We start from the raw sequence: 18013 nt of genomic DNA on the forward strand, positions 1-18013 counted from the left end.
GGGAAAGCGGAGATGGCCTGGTAGGCTAATGTTTATTAATTTTAAAAGAGTGGGAATGCCATCTTTCCTCCAGCCTATCTGGGATGCTGTGTGGAAAAAGAGCTAACAGAGCAGAACTGAGGCTGCTTTCTTTAGAAAGTCTGCTTGCAATGTTGGCGCTTGGCTGGTATCTGGGAACTTGGATTTGGGGAGGGGTCTCACCACTCCCAGAACTTAAGGGTAGCTCACTGTGCCTTAACTATTTATACAAACAGTATGGTTTATGTGAACACCTGCCTTCCTTCTGGGAGTTTGGAGTTTTGGCATGTGCTAGGCAGAGGGTACTTATGTAACTAACCCCTGATAAAAACCCTGGACTCTTAGACTCAGGGCAGCTTCCCTGGCAGACAACATTTCACATGTGTTGTTACAATTCATTGCTGGTGAATTAAGTGTGTCCTGGTGACCCAACTGGGAGAGGACTCTTGGAAACTGACACCTGTACCATGTGCCTTTTCCCTTTGCTGATTTTGCTTTGTATCCTTTCAATTTAATAAATCACAGCCATGAGTTCAACTATATGCTGAGTCCTTTCAGTCCTCCTAGTCAGTCACCAAACCTAGAGACCCCCAATACAGGTGTCTACCCCCTGTATATTATTCACATGGGAGTTTTCCAGTTGAAAAGTGTAGAAGACCACGAAGCCCACCTTTTTTCATTTTCTCCTTGTATAAAATCCCCTTCGCCTCACCACAAGTCACAGGAAGTTCAGGAAGCTGAAAATCTGTATATGTTTCTTTGGGAATTCTTGGACCTGCAAGGAAGCATTGGTTTCTTCATTCCATCTTGCTCTAAAGCTGTGTACCGTCTCTCCTCACCCATCTTGAGATACTTCTTTATAAGTTAAAATGTAATGGAAGGATTTGCCCCATGAATCAGGTACATTTCTAAGCAGGTTAGGTACATAAAGATAACATCACCCTCCACCACCATCGTCTAAAATCCTATATACAAACCTCTTGTGGAAGGATCTGATTCCCAAGCTTGCTGGTCCCAACTACCTATTGCATGATAATTTTCCTCCTGCTGTTTTGAAGGAAGATTTATAGTCATATTATTGCTTTGAAGTCATACAGATGGAGAAAAAACCCTCAACTTTTAATTTTTTCTCCCCATTTGAGGGCTCACCTGGGGAAAAAAGCAGGATTGCAATGGGACCCCCAGCAGGGGCAATGTCTGTCTTCCCACCTTGCTCTCTGTTTCACTTCTCTTTCATGTGAGCTTTCTCTGTGACTAGAAGGTAATTTGCTCTAGAAGAAACTGCAAATTGCTCAGGGAGAGGGTTTCTGTACATCCTTGGGTGAGGGTGCTGGCATCTAATTCCTCTGAAGCAGTTGTTGAAAGTCTTAGAAAGAATGTCAGTATCAGGAGCACCTTCTTTTGCCCTTCTGGCCAACATTGAGGAGGATCCTTTAAAGACAGGTCTGGGGGCTTCTCTCTGGATGGGGAGGGTAGGCTGTCAACAGTCCTTCCAGAGTCAGTTCTATTAGAGCTGGGGTGGGTGTAGGGGGCCATTTGGTCTAATTCACCTGCCACCCACCAATTTACAGAGGAGGAAATTGAAGCAAGAGAGAACAGTTGACAAGCCAAAGTTACACAGTCAAAGGAATTTTAGGAATTAGGACATAGGTCTTGTGTTACCACCCAGAGTCCCCCTTGGTGGGGAGCCTATGGCTCTCTATGTGGGCAAGAGAAGGGTGAGAGAAATATCATGTGAGTCATACCTTTTATACATTTTTCTTTATATTTCCCTCCTCAAAAGTTATCAGTGCAGTGAGAGGAGCCCTGCACAGGCCCAAGGAGGCCTGGGGGTCTCTCACAGATCGACTGACTAATCAACGGAGCGGGTGTTATCACCATCCTGTCATGTGGTCGAAATTGACCAAGACCAAGGACTATCCTAACGTTTGCTATCGGCTCTGTAAGCCAATTAAGAAAATTTATTGATCACTAAAAACATGGATTATAAAATAAAAATTTAGATGTTTAATTATTAAAACTGCATTAATCACTTATTTTTACCTCTTTGTCTGCCTCTTTTCAAAGGCCCAGTGTTGACTGTTTTTCTCCCTGAGGAAGTAGAAAAATAACATAAATGTCTCTTTTTATAACATTGCATTGCAAATAGTAGTGTTTTGCAAAAATACCATTCAAATGTCACTTTTTAGGAGTTTACCTAGTACTTCAAGAAAAATAGCAAATGCTTAGATCAGAAATTAGGAACTTTTTCTGTAAAGGGCCAGATAGTAAATATTTAAGTTATTGTGGACCACAGTCTCCTTTGTGACTACTCAACTCTACTGTTTTATTGTAAAAGCATCCATAGACAATTCATAAATGGAAAGATATGACTGTGGCTGCGTTCTGATAAAAATTTATTTACAAAACAATTCATGGGTTGAATTTGCCCTGTGGGCCATAGTTTGCGGAACCCTGGTCTAGACTTAGTTAGTTACAAAGATGATGTTTAACTGAGGTATATCCTATATTTCTTTTACTCCAAGTCGTTCCAAATAAAACTGAAACCGTGTTTTATGTGTTTCCCAAGCAACAGAGCAGCAAGGTGAGAAGAGTAATGAAGTTGTACATCTTTTGAGTCCTTGTTGTGTGCCAGGAACTATCCTTAGGCCTTACCTCTATTAATTTACTTTATCCTTAGAGCAAATTTAGTCAAATTAGGGACTTAGTCAAACAGGGACTAATACTATCCTTATCTTACAGATGAGGAAATTGATATGCACAGATATAAATGCAAATTAACTAAAAGCATTGAAGATTTACTTTGCTAAAGAGGCAGAGATAAAAGGCAGTAATATTAGGTCTCAAGGGGGACTTCATGCTCAACTCTATAGGTCAGATAGCTGCTGCAAACCTAAACTTGAAAGATTTTTGTATCAAAAATGGTTGCAAAAATGAGCAAGGACTTAAAATCTAGCCCAATGGCTCAATGAAGGGGAGCTTATAAAATTGATGCCCAAGTTCCAAAAGTTGTAGGGTTAGAGATGGCACAAAAGGTTGACTTAAGAGATGTTTCAGAAAAATGTAGTATCTGATTTAATTGTTGATTTTGTCCAAAAAGATTAATCATGTCCATGTTCATGTTCAGGTCTGCCATCATTCAAATGTGTCTGAATGTTGAAGTCAGGGATGCTTTCTTGCTAAAGGTCTGTGCCCATCATTCTGTTCCCATGGCTGGAATCCTGGGGTGCTAATTTGGGTAATGCAAGTCCCAGGAGAAAATCCCCTCCAGAAAGTCAATCATGACTAATCTTTCCTTTAAGCAGATTATGACCAGATGAGGCTGGAAAGGAATATTTCCTTCAACCAAACACAAAAAGCCTTCAGGTTGATGATGTTATCTCGTATTCAGGGACTTTGCCATAACAATTACTCAAGTTAAAAAAAAAAAAAACTCACCAAAATAAAAATGGCCCCATGAGATATTTATTAATGATTTTCATCCCAAGAGAAATCACACCCCAAGATCAACATGTTCTACCTTACAAAATGTTATCCTTAGGAAGTTTATCAAGGTATTAGGGAGGTACACTGAGGAGAGATTACTAAACCTGTATAAGAGAATCATAAGCATGGCTATGATCTTGAAGACTTAAGAGGAACAAGTGAATGGGGGAAAATGTAGACCTGAAAGTAGATGAAGCTTTCTTTAAAAATTGCTCTAGATGGATTGGTTTCAAAGAACATTACGGTACCAAATATGGTAGTTAGTAGTTGCCAGGTATAAAAGGTTATCCACACAGGTGTGGGTCTTGGTGAAACAGTGCTCTCCTGTCACTAATGATGCTGAAGTGGGAAAAGGCCAGTTCTGATTCTCTCTCTCTTTTCTTGCAAGAATCAAGGCCCACTGTCCCACAAGAAGACACTTGTGTTCTCTTGGCTTTCTCCTTGCTCTCCTCTCCCATGCGGTGATGAAATTGAAACCCCAGATCTAACTATAACTTGAGTCTGTCCAACAGTAGTCCTTATTGGCAAACATGCATTCTCTTGCTCTCAGTTTCTCTCTGTTTAAATATTTCTGGGACTAGTTGGTGAGTTAGACTTCTATTTCATCAAAGCCTGTTGAGGGCAAACAACTTCATGGCAAACAAACAGAAACTCGTTGTACTCCAGCTCAGTTCTCAGAAATTTGGTCTGGAGACCAGATCATATGAACAAAGTGCTGCTAAACTTTACAGGGGTTATTTGTGTGTTAGCGAGCTCCAGCACTTTACTATCTTAGATCCAGAAAGTAAAATGCCTGGACAAAGTAGGATTTAATTATTCTTGGGTCTACCATCTTAATAAACAACTACTAATGCTATACTAAAACCCTACATTAACTCTTACAAATAATAATGTGGTCAGAAAAATTAAAAGTCATTTAAAAATAATTTTCTTAATGGTTGGAACTAATCTTTATGGGCAAAAAAGTATATCAGGATGTTTAGGTGATCTTTTGGTTGCCTCAGAGTATCAGAGAGTCCTCAGTGTTTAAGAACAATAGAATAGGAGCCCAGTATGCCTAGATCCTAAAGCAAGTGCTAGTCTAGCCCTGTTGCACAGACCATGGTAAGGGATAGTGAGGTTGGTTCTGCCGGAACAGGCCTTCCCCACCTCCAGGTCTTGTGAAAGAGGCTACATTTCTTTCAAGAGAATCGTCAGACACCTCCCCTCAAGCCAAGACAAAATATGTTAAAGGATCCACACAGGAGATGGGTCTCAGTCCTTGGGACATCAGGGAAGGAGAGATTATCAGACTCATCCTTACCAATATAAAGGTGAACGTCATGGCTAGAGTGTTCTGTGGTGGGAGAAGGGCTGAGCCAGGAGCCAGCAAGAGAATCAATGAAGAAGCATGATTCCCTTGGCCTGGTGGGGGGCCCTGTGGATGGGAGTTGAACTGAGTATTTTTGAGAGATACTCTTCCCAAAAGAACCACATAGGGCAACGAGGTAGCTACTGCAAGGGTGCTAACCTTCCAGAAGGGCCATCCAATGTCTTCATTCCCAAGCAAGTTGGCCATACTCACTACTGAGAGGTGGTAAAATATATTGCTTCTGCTGTTCTAGTGGGAAACTTCTAGCCAAATTTTTTTCCAGACAAAGAGTTTTAGATTGTAATTTGTCTATAATTTGACAAATTTGTAGATATGATCCATTGACTAGCTGAGCTGTGAGCAGGATCACAATGGGGCAGCCTAGCAGGAGATGGGGTCTGTCTTATTTGCTTGCCTCACTTCTCCTTTACAGCAGCTTTCTCCTCGCTGGAAGGGAAGCTCAGGGGAGTTCTACTGTCTTCTGAAAATTGCTCAGGGCGGAAGGAGGGTCTACCTCTACATGAGAGGGTGTGGTGGTGGGGGGCGGGGAACTGAGAGTCTGACTCCACAGAAAGGAGTCTTAAGATTAGCTGCTGTTCCTGCCCTTCCAGCCAGCGATGTTAGGAATCCATTAAAGATTTGGGGAATCCATTAAAGACACTCCTTGGGCTCCCTGTTCTTGATGCCGATGAGAGAGCTGCCCATGGTCCTTACAGAGTCCAGTGGTAGATCTACAGAATGTGAAACTGTATATGAAGCTGGGATGGGCCTTGGTGAGCAGTCAGTCTCTTTATTATCATTTCACTTTACAGAGGAGTAAACTGAGGCAGAAGAGGTGAAGTGACAGACCCAAGTCCACAGGACTACCTCAGGGTGGTGGGACATGAGGCAGGACATCTTTGTCACTTGTGAGTTACACAGTGTTTTATGGCTACAACTATTTCCAGCCTCAAAAGTTACCAGTTCATCAGAGGCAGCACTTCAGTGGCCGTTGGGTCCTGGGTTTTGGTTGTGGATTCATCACCATGTTGCTTGTTTGAGATATCATATTTCTCTCCCTGTCATGTTTTAGAAGTTGAATAAATCTGATATATTTCCCAATGGTTAGTAGTTACAGAAAGTAAATAGAGAAACAGGTCTATTAACAAAAGCATAGACTAAAGCATGAGAATTTAGATGTTTAGTTAGTAAAATTTATATATGTATTTATTTCTTCTTGGTTTGCCTCTTTTCTTTGGGGCTCTGTTACTCAGAATTTCAATTCTATGTCTGCCCCTCTTTCTGAGAAAATAGAAAATTATAAAACAGATGCTGCTGAAAAGTTGCATGGTATATAATAGTGCTTTTCAAAAATTCCATTTTACTTTAAATTTTCAAAAGCTTACTGCATAAAGAAAAAATATATAACCCATAGCCTTGCACCTACTAAGCCTTTGATGGTTAACCTGGGTTCATCCTAGATTTCATTTTATTTGCCCTCACATTAATAAAAATTCATTTATATCCACATTAATAAAAAAGAATTTAAGATAGAGTTTTATTCCTTATATCTCAAGGAACACTGTGAGAATAATAATAATGAGAGCTAACAGTTGTTAAGTGCTTATTATATGCTAGACATGAACATAAGACCCTTACTTCTACTACTTTATTTTAGGGATTTTTACTATCCCCATTACCAATGAAGAAACTGAAGCATCCTGAAATTAAAAAATTAAGTGAGGCAATGCAGATTTCCTTTGGTTGAGAGGCAGAATCAATGGCAGTTATGCAAGACTTTGGATTGTCTGGGGAGATGTGATGGTGAGCTACACAGATAAAATATAGGCCATCATCTTAGCCCTGAATGAAGGCTTTTAGGCTGAAAATATCATGAAAGTGACCAAAGACCTTGTTCACATGGGTTTGGACAAAAAAATAGGATTTAAAGAACTAACCAAGAAAATATTGCCCAAGGGGAATTTGTAGAAATAGAACTTCAAGTCCTAGAAAACCTTAGGGTTAGAGATATCAAAAAAGGGTTGATTGAAACCATATGTCAGGGGAATATGCTCTCAGATTTAGGAGGTGTGGGTGGAAAGATGGTGGGGTTTGCGCAGGTGAATCTCCTGAGTGCCATGTTCAAACGTGTTGATCTCCAAAGCAGGGCCATAAAGTGCACACATTTCCTTTCCCCTTTCCTTTCCTTTCCTTTCCTCTCTTCTCCTCTTCTTTGTTTTTCCTTCTTTCCTTCCTTCCTCCCCCTTTTCTCCCTTTCTTCTTTCTATCTTCTTTCTTTCTTTCTTCCTTTCTTTCTTCCTTCCTTTCTTTCTTTCTTTCTTTCTTTCTTTCCTTCCTTCCTTCCTTCCTTCCTTCCTTTCTTTCTCTCTCTCTCTCTTTCTTTCTTTTCTTTCTTTCTCTCTCTCTTTCTTTCTTTCTTTCTTTCTTTCTCTTTCTTTCAATGCCTGGACTACAATTTGGCCCTGTTCAACCATAGACATCTTAGACAAACAAAAATTATTTGCTTTCCCTCTCTATCTTTCTCTGGCACTGTTTGATTCACCTTTCATCAAACCTGTTGAGGCCAAATAAATTAAAGATACAAAAGTAGTCTAGTTCAGCTTACCAGAGTTCTCCTTACTGGGAGATTTGGGGTTTAAGACCTGCTAATTATTGTTCTTTGTGAAATTTCTCACTCAAATACCCCACAGGAAGTAGAGTGGTTGTTCTTGGGTTTCCTATCCAAATACTGTTTATTGACACCAGAGGCTTGCTATAGAAGTTAAGTGTTCCCCTCCCCTCAAGGCAAGTGAGAAGCCTTCAGTCTCAAGGTGATTAATCTGTGTCTCTAAGAGCTTGAGGGAGGCAGAGATGTTTAAAGACTCAAGCCTGGAAAGTCTAGAGAGGGTGACTGCGTTGGGAGCCAACCCCCACATCCACTGGTCGTAGGACCATGAAGAGACATGGTTCTCACGAGCCTCCCTGGGGAAGGGAGGGGCTCAGTTAGTTCTTGAGAGACACTGTATCAGGAGGATCATTTGGATGAAAGAGGTGACCCCAGGAGGGGTGTGGACCTCCTAGAAGCTGGGAGACTAAGAAGGAAGTGGTAAGGCATCAGTTAGATTTCCTGCATCAGGGGAACTTCAGTTGAGAAATTCTCCCTAAAGAGAGTGAATATCTGAAGAACCCACAAATGTGGCTCATGCATCTGCCATTTCTGGGAGACATGAAGGATCTATTGTAAGAGGGCCATTCCTGCTCCTTACCACTTCCTTCTTTCCTTCCTCCTCAGTTTGAATTAGCTAAAAGCAACACATACTGAATGGTGTTAGAGAGGAAGTGTGGATGAAAGAAGAGGCTGGCCTTATCCAACTTGCTCACTACAAATTTTACAGTTTTAATATTATATCAGCTCAGTCTTTTAAATACTGAATGAGAATATCACTGCTGCTGAAAAGGATTAGCACAACTCTGGGGCTTATCTAAGATTTCATCCTGGGGCACAGAAAGAACTATTTGAGAGAACAGGTTTGACAAGGAAGTAAGTAGGAGAAAGAACAAACTGTGCTTAGACTACCCATGCCAAGTACTATAATAAATCAAGTATGGCAGTGAGATTTCACAAAAACTCAGAGAACAAAAGTCTTAGACTTGGGTAAATATAACCTGGGAAATAAACAAGATGATAAAGATAAGTATGGAGAAAAAAATGATAGAGATGCTAAAAATATAAGTATATATTTATTTACACTTATTTATATTCTAAAATATATTTAATATATAATAATAATATATTTAAATATATATATGGTGTTAGAAATAATCAGAAGAAATGGAAACAAAATATATCTGAATATGTTTCAACTCCAGAAGGAAAATCTTGCCACCTCTACAGTGCTGTATAAACCCAACAGCAGTATTTTATATGATGTGATGTAAAAGAATGAACAAAAGAAATAAAGTATACAAGAAAAACATTAGTAGAATGGGAGAGGGGTGGGAAAAAGAAGACAGATGAAGAAGAGGAAGAAAACAAGGAATGAGAAAGAAATGAAAATTACAGAACTTAATTCAGAGAATGGAGGTTCACTTATCTCTACTGCACCAACACGGTGTGGTATGTGCTATTAGTTTGGTTTAAATAACTGTGTTTAGATCTGATGTGATACCAGGAGTCTGGCTTCTGCTTAATTGATTATGTTCTCTCTTGTCTGTTTCTCCTCATTTGGTTTAGAGCTGTGTTCATCAGTTACAGCAAACTTTTCTAACGCTTTCTCTCTTATTTCTCACTCAGGGCTGGCTTGTCTCTGGCCACAAAGCTCTGTGTTGCATCCAATTTCCAGTTCCTTTTATTGCCAAAGGGCCTCAGGTGACAACAAGGCTGGGTTTGAACCAATGGAGAGTCTGAATTTTCCTCTTTATTTGAGGAAATCAGTGACTTTGGATGAAAACATGGAGAACAAGTAAGCAGATTGCTATTTGTCACCCATAATCATCCTTTCTTTTCTTCCATAGGGATAGAGTTACAGCCAGACCCTTGGCTGCCTGTCTAGAGATTATATTTCTTAGCCTCACCTCACAGCTAGCTCTGGCCATGTGACTAAGGGTTCTCCAATAGGATGCGAGCAGAAGACTCTGGGTCTTTCCTTTAAAAGAAATATGTGGGTGATATCCCTGTCAAGAAAAGGCAGTAAACAAATCATTTGAATTCTTGAAGAAGAAAACCAAAATAACAGAAGAAATAATTGAAGATAAGTTCAAGAAAAAGTTTTCTGAAATTATAAAAAAAATGAATATACATATCATAAGTACTTGTGTTTTCACTCTGTAGCAGAGAAAATTGACTTCAGTCAACCCTGAAATATATTCCAGCAAAGTTACCGTACTTTAAAGAATTGAATGGGCAGCCTGGGCAAAACAACCAAGTCATTTTCAAGGGAGAGGGATCTCGTTGGCTATAGAATTTCCCATAGCAACATTTAATGCCACAGAAAAAAAGTACAAGAAGTACAAGACACTTCTAGAAGTAAAGAGTGAGCAAATTATTTTCAGGTATAAATAATAAAAACAAATACTTTTGAATAGGGAAATTCTGGAAATACTGTTCCTATGAGTACTTGTTCCTTTGAGAAGACTACTAGAGGATCCACTTCAGCAAACCAAGACAGGACTGGAAAAATTTTGGCAAAAGGATTAAAATAAAAATGGAGATGAGGTGACAGACCAGGGCATAAATGTATATGCCCTTACAATATAGAAATGATATAATATTTTAAAAAATTGGGAGGAAGGGAGAAATATGGGTGGTAAGGCAAGGTCATAGTTTGTTCTACAGCTAGGAGTCAAAGGGTATTATTTGGATAAATAAAGGATAAATATAAAACACATTTAATAGCTAAAAGGTAAAAATAAAGGGAACATCGTGGCCTAAATTGGGTGAGAGGGGAAAGAGAAATAGGACATACACTAATTTTATAAATCTCCTGGGTGGGAAATTAATGGGTTCTGTCTAAAGAGAGGACCAAAGGTATCATATAAAGGTAATTCTAAGAGTAATCACTATAACAAAAGTACAAACCTTTGTAAATATCAGAAGTATATACTCCTAGCCAATGGAAATATGGGAAATGAGCAGGGGCTCAACCATTCATTTCTTTTAAGGGAAAGACCCAAAAGAGGCTCACATTTTTTCTACTCAGATGCCATAGTCGCTTGGCAGGACAGGGAAAGCTGGGAGGGTTAGTCTCAGCTAAGCAGTCATATGCCCAGCTGTAACCACCACCACAGAAATGCAAACCTTCCTAAGTATCACAAGTACATACATGCACATAAATGCATTGAAGACAGAATGCAGAGTGTTGACATTTTTAATATCTAAGACACTAGAACAAGATGAATCAACAATATAAATTAATATGACAGGAACAAGTTCAAACACTTTGGTCCTAAAAATAAAAATAGATGGATTTAACTCACTTATTTAAATAAAATATTTTGAGATTAAATTACATAGTAAACCCCAACTTTTAACCATATACAAAAGACTCAAGTAAAAACATAGTTTTAAATGTTGAAAATAAATGTATAGGGTTTCCTTGGTGGCACAGTGGTTAAGAATCCGCCTGCCAATGCAGGGGACATGGGTTCGAGCCCTGGTCCGGGAAGATCCCACATGCCGCGGAGCACCTAGCCCAGTGCACCACAACTCCTGAGCCTGCGCCTAGAGCCCATGCTCTGCAACAAGAGAAGCCACTGCAATGAGAAGCCCACGCATCCCAGCGAAGAGCAGCCCCTCCTCACCACAGCTAGAGAAAGCCTGAGCACAGCAACAAAGACCCAGTGCAGACAAAAATAAATTAATTAGATAAAATAAAAATTTTTTAAAAAATGAAAATAAATGTATAGACAAAGGTATATTCAGCATACATCAACAAAAAGAAACCAGGGAGTCATGATCTGAATTTCAAAGAAAGTGTGATTCAGGCCAAAAAGTTTTAAGCAAGTAGAAAATACAGGAAATACCATGAGAGGTAAAAACACTCTACTAGTAGACAATTTTATTGTTATGTCGCTCAGTCCACAGGTGATCAAGTGGACAAAATGAGGAGGCTATGAAAGACCCAAATAATATGTTTTAACAGGGTTGATATTACTGATACATATTCAACTCCATACCCAGAAAACAGAAATAGAGAATGTACATTTTCTCCCACTCTCTCTTAAGTAACTCTTGGGTCAAAGACTAAATATAAATCCAAATTGCAGGCTATCTGGCAAACAACAATAATAAAATGTTGCCTATGAGAACAGATGTATTATTTAATTTAAAAAACTAATTCTAGAAAGAATGAAAATATGTATACATACAGCCAATTTTCATTATTCACAGATTCCATATTTGTGAAGTCACCCACTCCCTAAAGTTTATTTGCAACTCCCAAATCAGTACTCAGGGCACTTTCATGGTCATTCATGGTGAGGCTCAGAGCAGTGAAAAATCTGAGTTGCCAGCCGTACCTGTTCCCAGATGAGGTTGAACAAGGCAATGCTCTGTCTCCTTGTTTCAGCTTATTCTGTAAACAAGTGTCCTTTTGCCGACTATTTAGTTCCATGTTTTTCTCATTTTTGTGTTTTCTGTTGGTGATTTTGCTGCTTAAAATGGCCCCCAAGCCTAGTGCTGAAGTGCTGTCTAGTGTTCCTGAGACTGTGATGTGCCTTATGGAGAAAATCTGTGTGTTAGATAAGCTCCGATCAGGCATGAGTTATAGTGCTGTCGGCTGTGAGTTCAACACTGATGAATCAACATATATGTTAAATTAGGTGTCTTTAAACAGAAACACTCATAAAACAAAGATATATATTTATTGGTTTACAAAAATGTGACCAGAGGCTCACAGGAACCAAATCCTGTATTTCTCCTGGGAGCAAAGGTACAAGATTAGCTATTTTTGTGTTTGGGGTGATTCATGAAACCTATATACCATGAAAAATGAGAACTGGCTGTATATGTGTACACACGCACACACACAATTATTTTCAGAGTTCACCCACTTTTTTCATTGTTTTTTATTTCAGTTATTATACTTTTCAATCTCAGAATTTCTATTTGGTTCTTTTAAAAAAAAATATATATATATAGTTTTGAAACTTGATGAATGAATGTGGGGTGGGGGTTAGGAAAAAGGGAGGAATCAAACACATCTTCTACACTTTTGGCTCAAGCAACTGAGTAGAATTAGTGCCATTTACTGAGATAAGGGTGAGTGGTGGTGGATGACAGGTTTGGGAGTGAAATAAAGGAATCTGTTTCATGTGTCAAATTTGAGATTCCAAGTGGAAGTTTGGAGTAAGAAGTTGAACTTATGACTTGGCAGTTCAATAGAGGGATCAAAGGAGGTGAAGTATAATCGGCAGTCATTAACATATTGATGGAATTTATAGCTACCAGACTGGATGAAATCCTTAGGGATGAAATCTCTGGTACATGCCAACATGTAGATATCAGGAAGCCACGAAGGGACCATCACCACCGATAGAACCACCACTATCGACACTATCATCAACATCACCAACAAATGACCAGGAAGGAGCTATTAGCAAGTAGGAGACCGAGATGCTCCAGAAGACAAGAGAGTGCATCAAGTTCTCCCAGCTTACTCACCTGATCACAGTGATGCCAAGGCTTGCCAGGTGTTAGGAGGCAAGAGGCAGCCAATGACCTCTCAGTCAGAAAGACCATGATCAGGCCACCCTCTGATAAGCTGCACCAGCTTCATCCTCTTGACTGGAGAAACCAGCTTGTTAGGGACAGATCCCTTCAGGTCTAATGCCCAGGCTCCTGGGAAGATGTTTGCCTCCCCATGCACACTGCTCTCCACACCTGCTGCCTACCCCTGCCTCACCCGTGAGGTCAGCAGGGCCGCTCATCTATGGTCAATCTGTACAGTCCTCTTGGGAGCCTGTGGTGTAGAGACAGCCCCACCCTCACAATGAGATTACAGAGAATCCTCATTAGCCAACAACATTGATTACTACATCACTATCCATGACAAAGAACTGACTACGAAAAATTACCGACCTTCTAACTGTAGTTTGCTGACATTTCTTTATCCCTCCCTTTATTTTAATGTCTTTTTTTGGCTTTAAGTATACAGTCATATATTTGGATTAAACTTTTCACAAACTGATAGAATTAATTTATTCATTTAAGTTACTATCCAACACATTCTTGGATGCATCAATATGCAGAACCTTAACTGTTTCTAATGCAGAGTCTCTTCTTACCTGCTACACAGCAGGAGGAAGGAATTCCTTTAATGCTAGGAACTTTAACCTGGGGCAAGGACAGATGGAGGAGGAAATCATTCCAAGTGTTTGGGGTATGACACTGGTCTAACCTTGCGGAATTAGTACTTTTTCTGTTTCATCATGGTGGAAAAATACGGCTGTTCCCACGTTGCATTTAGCACCTAAGGTTGCTAGATTGTGGGGCTGTGTCAACAAGTATATGTGTCACTGGGAACCATTGCTGTGACCGGACCCTGGGCTATGTTGCAAATGAGACCCTTGACTCTTTGCCTCTGGGTGAAACTCAGAGTTTTTAAGAAAGGGAAGCTCTGCGTTCACTTCTTTCTTCTCTGGAAGTAGGGGTCGCTGTGAATTATCCTGCCACATTATAGGACGAGCTATGGGAACTTCATCTGCAGCCAACAGAATTCTACCCAGTCTTCAGCATGAGCGCAAGCTTGGCCAAAGTCTTTCAAAATCTTGGCCTCTCTGCTGAAGCCTTCTATACCTCTGTTTTGGGGGATATCCCAAATCTGGTTTTTCCTTCTATGATGCCAAATTCCCATGCTACACCAGTAATGATGCTCAGTTTTGAAGTCTGTTTGTATATCTTCACCCAAAATGGGTACCATGAAGGAAGACTGGGTTTTAGCAGTCATTAGTATAGATGTGGTCTGATTTTCCAGGAAAGAGAAGTTGTAGAAGTGTTGAGAGTGTGAAATGGGTAAATTGAGCCGTGAAAATTGAAGTGGGATGAGGCCCATAAGGATGAGGTCTGGTAAATAGAACGTGTATAAAGAGGAGTCCTCAGTATTTGGCGATCAAAGAAAAACTGTAGAAAGTATTTTAATGATACTGGGAATAATAATTAGCCTATAAGTAGTAATGCTTATTAAATATATATATAGTTTTAAAAAAAAGATATTGTAAACATCCTCACGTAAATACTGAACAAATCATTCACATTATGTATTTAGGTGAAGGCAAGAAAGGAAATTTGAAAAAAAATGATAAAGATCACAAGCTGATTCAGATTTAGCAACAAGATGGGAGGCTAAAGTAGAAAAATTTATATACATCTTATTTTACTGTTTTTAAAATACTTTCCAGGTCCTTTTTTCTCTATTTCTGCCAACACAATCCAACTCTATGGGCCTGCGTTTCTTACAAGGCTAACTGATCAAATTCCAGAGACCAGATTTTTAAAATGTAAGTCTTCATAACTAACAGAATTACAGAAAGAGGAGGGAAAGTCCTCTCAAACCATAGCTGTAGAAGGAGAGAGCAGTCTGTACCACAAAACTACATAAAGAATTGATTTGACAGTATTGAGAAATTTCATAAGAAGATAAGTCTTGTGAAATATGGAGACGTGTCTGTTTGTAACCATTACCAATTTGTTCTGTTTTCTGTAATATAAACTTGTCCTTGAAAGAGTTATTTGAAGGGGTCTTGTAATAAGCCCCTCATTTGAAATTATTGCCACTTCTTATGAAGACAGTTTCCTCAGAAACTTAATTCTGATTGATTGTCTTGATCATTTGGGGGCTTGGCCATAATATTTTAAGTGACATTTGGATCCTTAAACTATATAGATGCTTGTAAGATTTTATATTGAATCAGAAGAAGATCCTTGGCATTCTGATTTCCTCATATGCAAATGGATAATAAAATGACCATAGACTTCCTATTTAAATAAAGATTTTGAGAGTCTTGTCTCACTTAAATTTATCCCAGCTAGTTTTTAATGGGAAAAAAAGATATTCATAGAGAGAAACAAATGGCTTCAGCCTATAAATTTTTTAAAGGTGTATGAAAATTCTTAGTAGAAGAACATTAAATAAGATGTGAATAAATGGGTATAAGTCTTTGCTCTCCCCAAATTAATCTGCAACTTCAATGCATTTCTAATTAGAGCTTCCAATGAACTTGGGAAGGAAATGGGGGAATCTTCCTGAGTTAATTTTAAAATTCACCCCCAGTGAATCGTCAGTCTGGTGCTACTTCTGAGCTCTCCTTTCTCTTCTGCAATTTTCTTATAAAAGAAAAACTAATATATAGACAAGTAAAGACACTGTGTGATCGAAGTGGTGATTGAAATCATAATGTAATAGTGTAAGGAATATTTTTAAAATTCTCACCTCACATATACACAAATAGGCAAAGCTCACAGGGTTTTGGATGTAAATATTAAAAATGATAAGGTACTTCAAATATTCTAGAATCAAATATAGAACAATATTTTTAAAATCTTCAGCTAGAAGCTGTTGTAAATATGATAGGAAACCAAAGAACTAGAGAGAAAAAAGCTAACAAATTTGATTCCTAAAAATGTATAACTTCTCTAGGACAAAATATTCCATTAACAAACCTAAAAGAAAAACAACAAATGGGACAAAATGTTAGGAACATATAGAATCAAGATTTAATGTACATGTATATCATATAAAGATTTCTATATTCATTCAGCATGGTAAGAAAAATACAAACACCACAACATGGCCGAGCATTCTATGACAAAGAGTTCTATGAAGAAGAAAAACAAATGACCAATAACAAATGGAAAATACTCAACCACACTAAAAATGAAAATAGTGCATGTTAAAGCATCCCTTAAAAAAGACTTTTTGTAGTTCAATTTAAAATGTTAAATATTTTAATTTTCTAGGTATGATATAATAATTTTAAGAGGGAAAGTACGCATAGAATTATCCTATTTAGATAAATAAAACTACATTGCAAAATGTGTTAACACATGCATAGAAAAATTCTGGAAAGATATATATCAGTGTTTATAAGAAACATTTTAAAATCAGCATAAAAAGCAATGTGAAGGTATGAGCATTTTGAAAAAAGTTACTTTAAAAGGCATTAATTTTTTGTCTTATTAAAGGTATAGAAAATAATAATAAACTTTAGCATTAAAAAATAGTTGATTTGTAACATGAAAATTGAGTAAATTCTTATGCACTCTTACTTCTTTTCTCACTGTGTTTTCCCAAAGTAGAATCGCTTCCAGTATCCTTGGTATCTAGAAAGTAACAGGTGGTGGTCAGAAACTGTAAAAATTTTGAAACTGTAAAAAACTGTAAAACTTTGAAAACTCTCTTCACTACTTATGTGCATCAGTTTCCTCATTTATGAACCAGGGATAACAACAGTTATGCTATTCAGGTTTTAAATTTCTTATGAAGATTAAATAAGATCTTAGTTGCAAAAGCTAATGAGAAATCACTGTGTAAATCAGTAACATGCTAGAGAGCATCCTTCAAAACTATATGGTGAGTTTATGAATAGTTGTCTGAGGTCTTTTATTCCTGTCAGGGCAAAGGACCATTTATTTGTCTTTTGAGGCCTTTCCAACATTGTGACAAAGTGACACTATTATCTACCAGCAGAAGAGCACTTTTATTTCTTTGCTCCGTGATACTGCCATTTTTACCAGTGTATTTCAACGACATCATCCATGTATAATCGACAGGACCCGTTCTGTTAAACAGAATTCTTTTCTCCCTGCAGTTCCCCAGTGGGTCAGTTCAAGCAAACGAAGAGGGGAATGGGATTCTGACATGGACTGGATGTACTCCTTGTCAAAGTATGTTTAGAGTCAAGTGCATCAGGAACTGGAGCTCTGATTTCAGACTCCTGACATCCTGCAGCACAGGCCCTGTGACCTTCACCTTCCATAACTGGCCCGCCCCCTGTTGTGAGCTGGTAAGGGTTCTCCCTGAACACCGATCACCTACCACAGCTCCCCCAGGGTCTGTGATGTCTGCTGAACCACCTCTACCCTGACCTTGGGTGTCCTCACCCATCATGTCAATGCTTGGCTACTTTCAGTCCTTGCTTCTTGGCTTCTAGACACACTTTTTGAAAAACACATGACACGGGAACACTTCTCAGGTCCTTGGAGCTCTGTTCCTAAGTTATGATTTGTAAAGAATTTTCATCTGAACCCCTCCCCTCCCTTCCGAGCAGCCACCTTTCACGGACGCCTACATCACAGGGTGACTCGCCTCTGAGATCGCTTTCTCTTTCGTTGCTCCTCACTGCCCTTGTCTCTTCCTTTTAATCTGCCTTTTCTCTTTTTCTCTTTGCCCAAAATATATATCTTTGTTTTTCTATTTTTTCTTTATATGCTTTTCCCATCCATCCATTAATGACGTTTTTATATACATTTGTACTTACTTTTATGTGACATTATTCTTTTCCAGAAATATTATTTATTACATTTATATGTATATATATATATACGTAATTCAATTATTAAAATAATTTTTATAGATATTCTCATATAAATACTATAAGAAACTAATTTTTACCAAATTCCAAATGTTGGAATACAGAGAGTGGACTTTTTTTTCTATTCACTCAACAAGTTTGCTGAGCATC

The 18013-nt window shown here is 38.5% G+C and overlaps 1 protein-coding gene across 22 annotated transcripts in view; it reads right to left on the reverse strand.

The window, feature by feature from the left end:
- LOC309630695 (nuclear autoantigen Sp-100-like) overlaps positions 1-18013 on the reverse strand; it is a 106300-nt gene that overhangs the window by 30905 nt on the left and 57382 nt on the right. For 20 of the 22 annotated variants that reach the window (XM_082396223.1, XM_082396225.1, XM_082396228.1 and 17 more), the window contains 3 exons: positions 16599-16652; positions 2062-2109; positions 689-793 (listed from right to left, as the gene is read on the reverse strand). In XM_082396223.1, the coding sequence (XP_082252349.1) occupies positions 689-793; positions 2062-2109; positions 16599-16652 (207 nt within the window). The remainder of the gene's footprint in view (positions 1-688; positions 794-2061; positions 2110-16598; positions 16653-18013) is intronic. The other 2 variants (XM_082396214.1, XM_082396220.1) reach the window with 1 other exon arrangement.

This window comes from Balaenoptera borealis, assembly GCF_965194805.1.
Source record: "Balaenoptera borealis genome assembly, chromosome: 6".
NCBI classification, from domain to species: domain Eukaryota; kingdom Metazoa; phylum Chordata; class Mammalia; order Artiodactyla; family Balaenopteridae; genus Balaenoptera; species Balaenoptera borealis.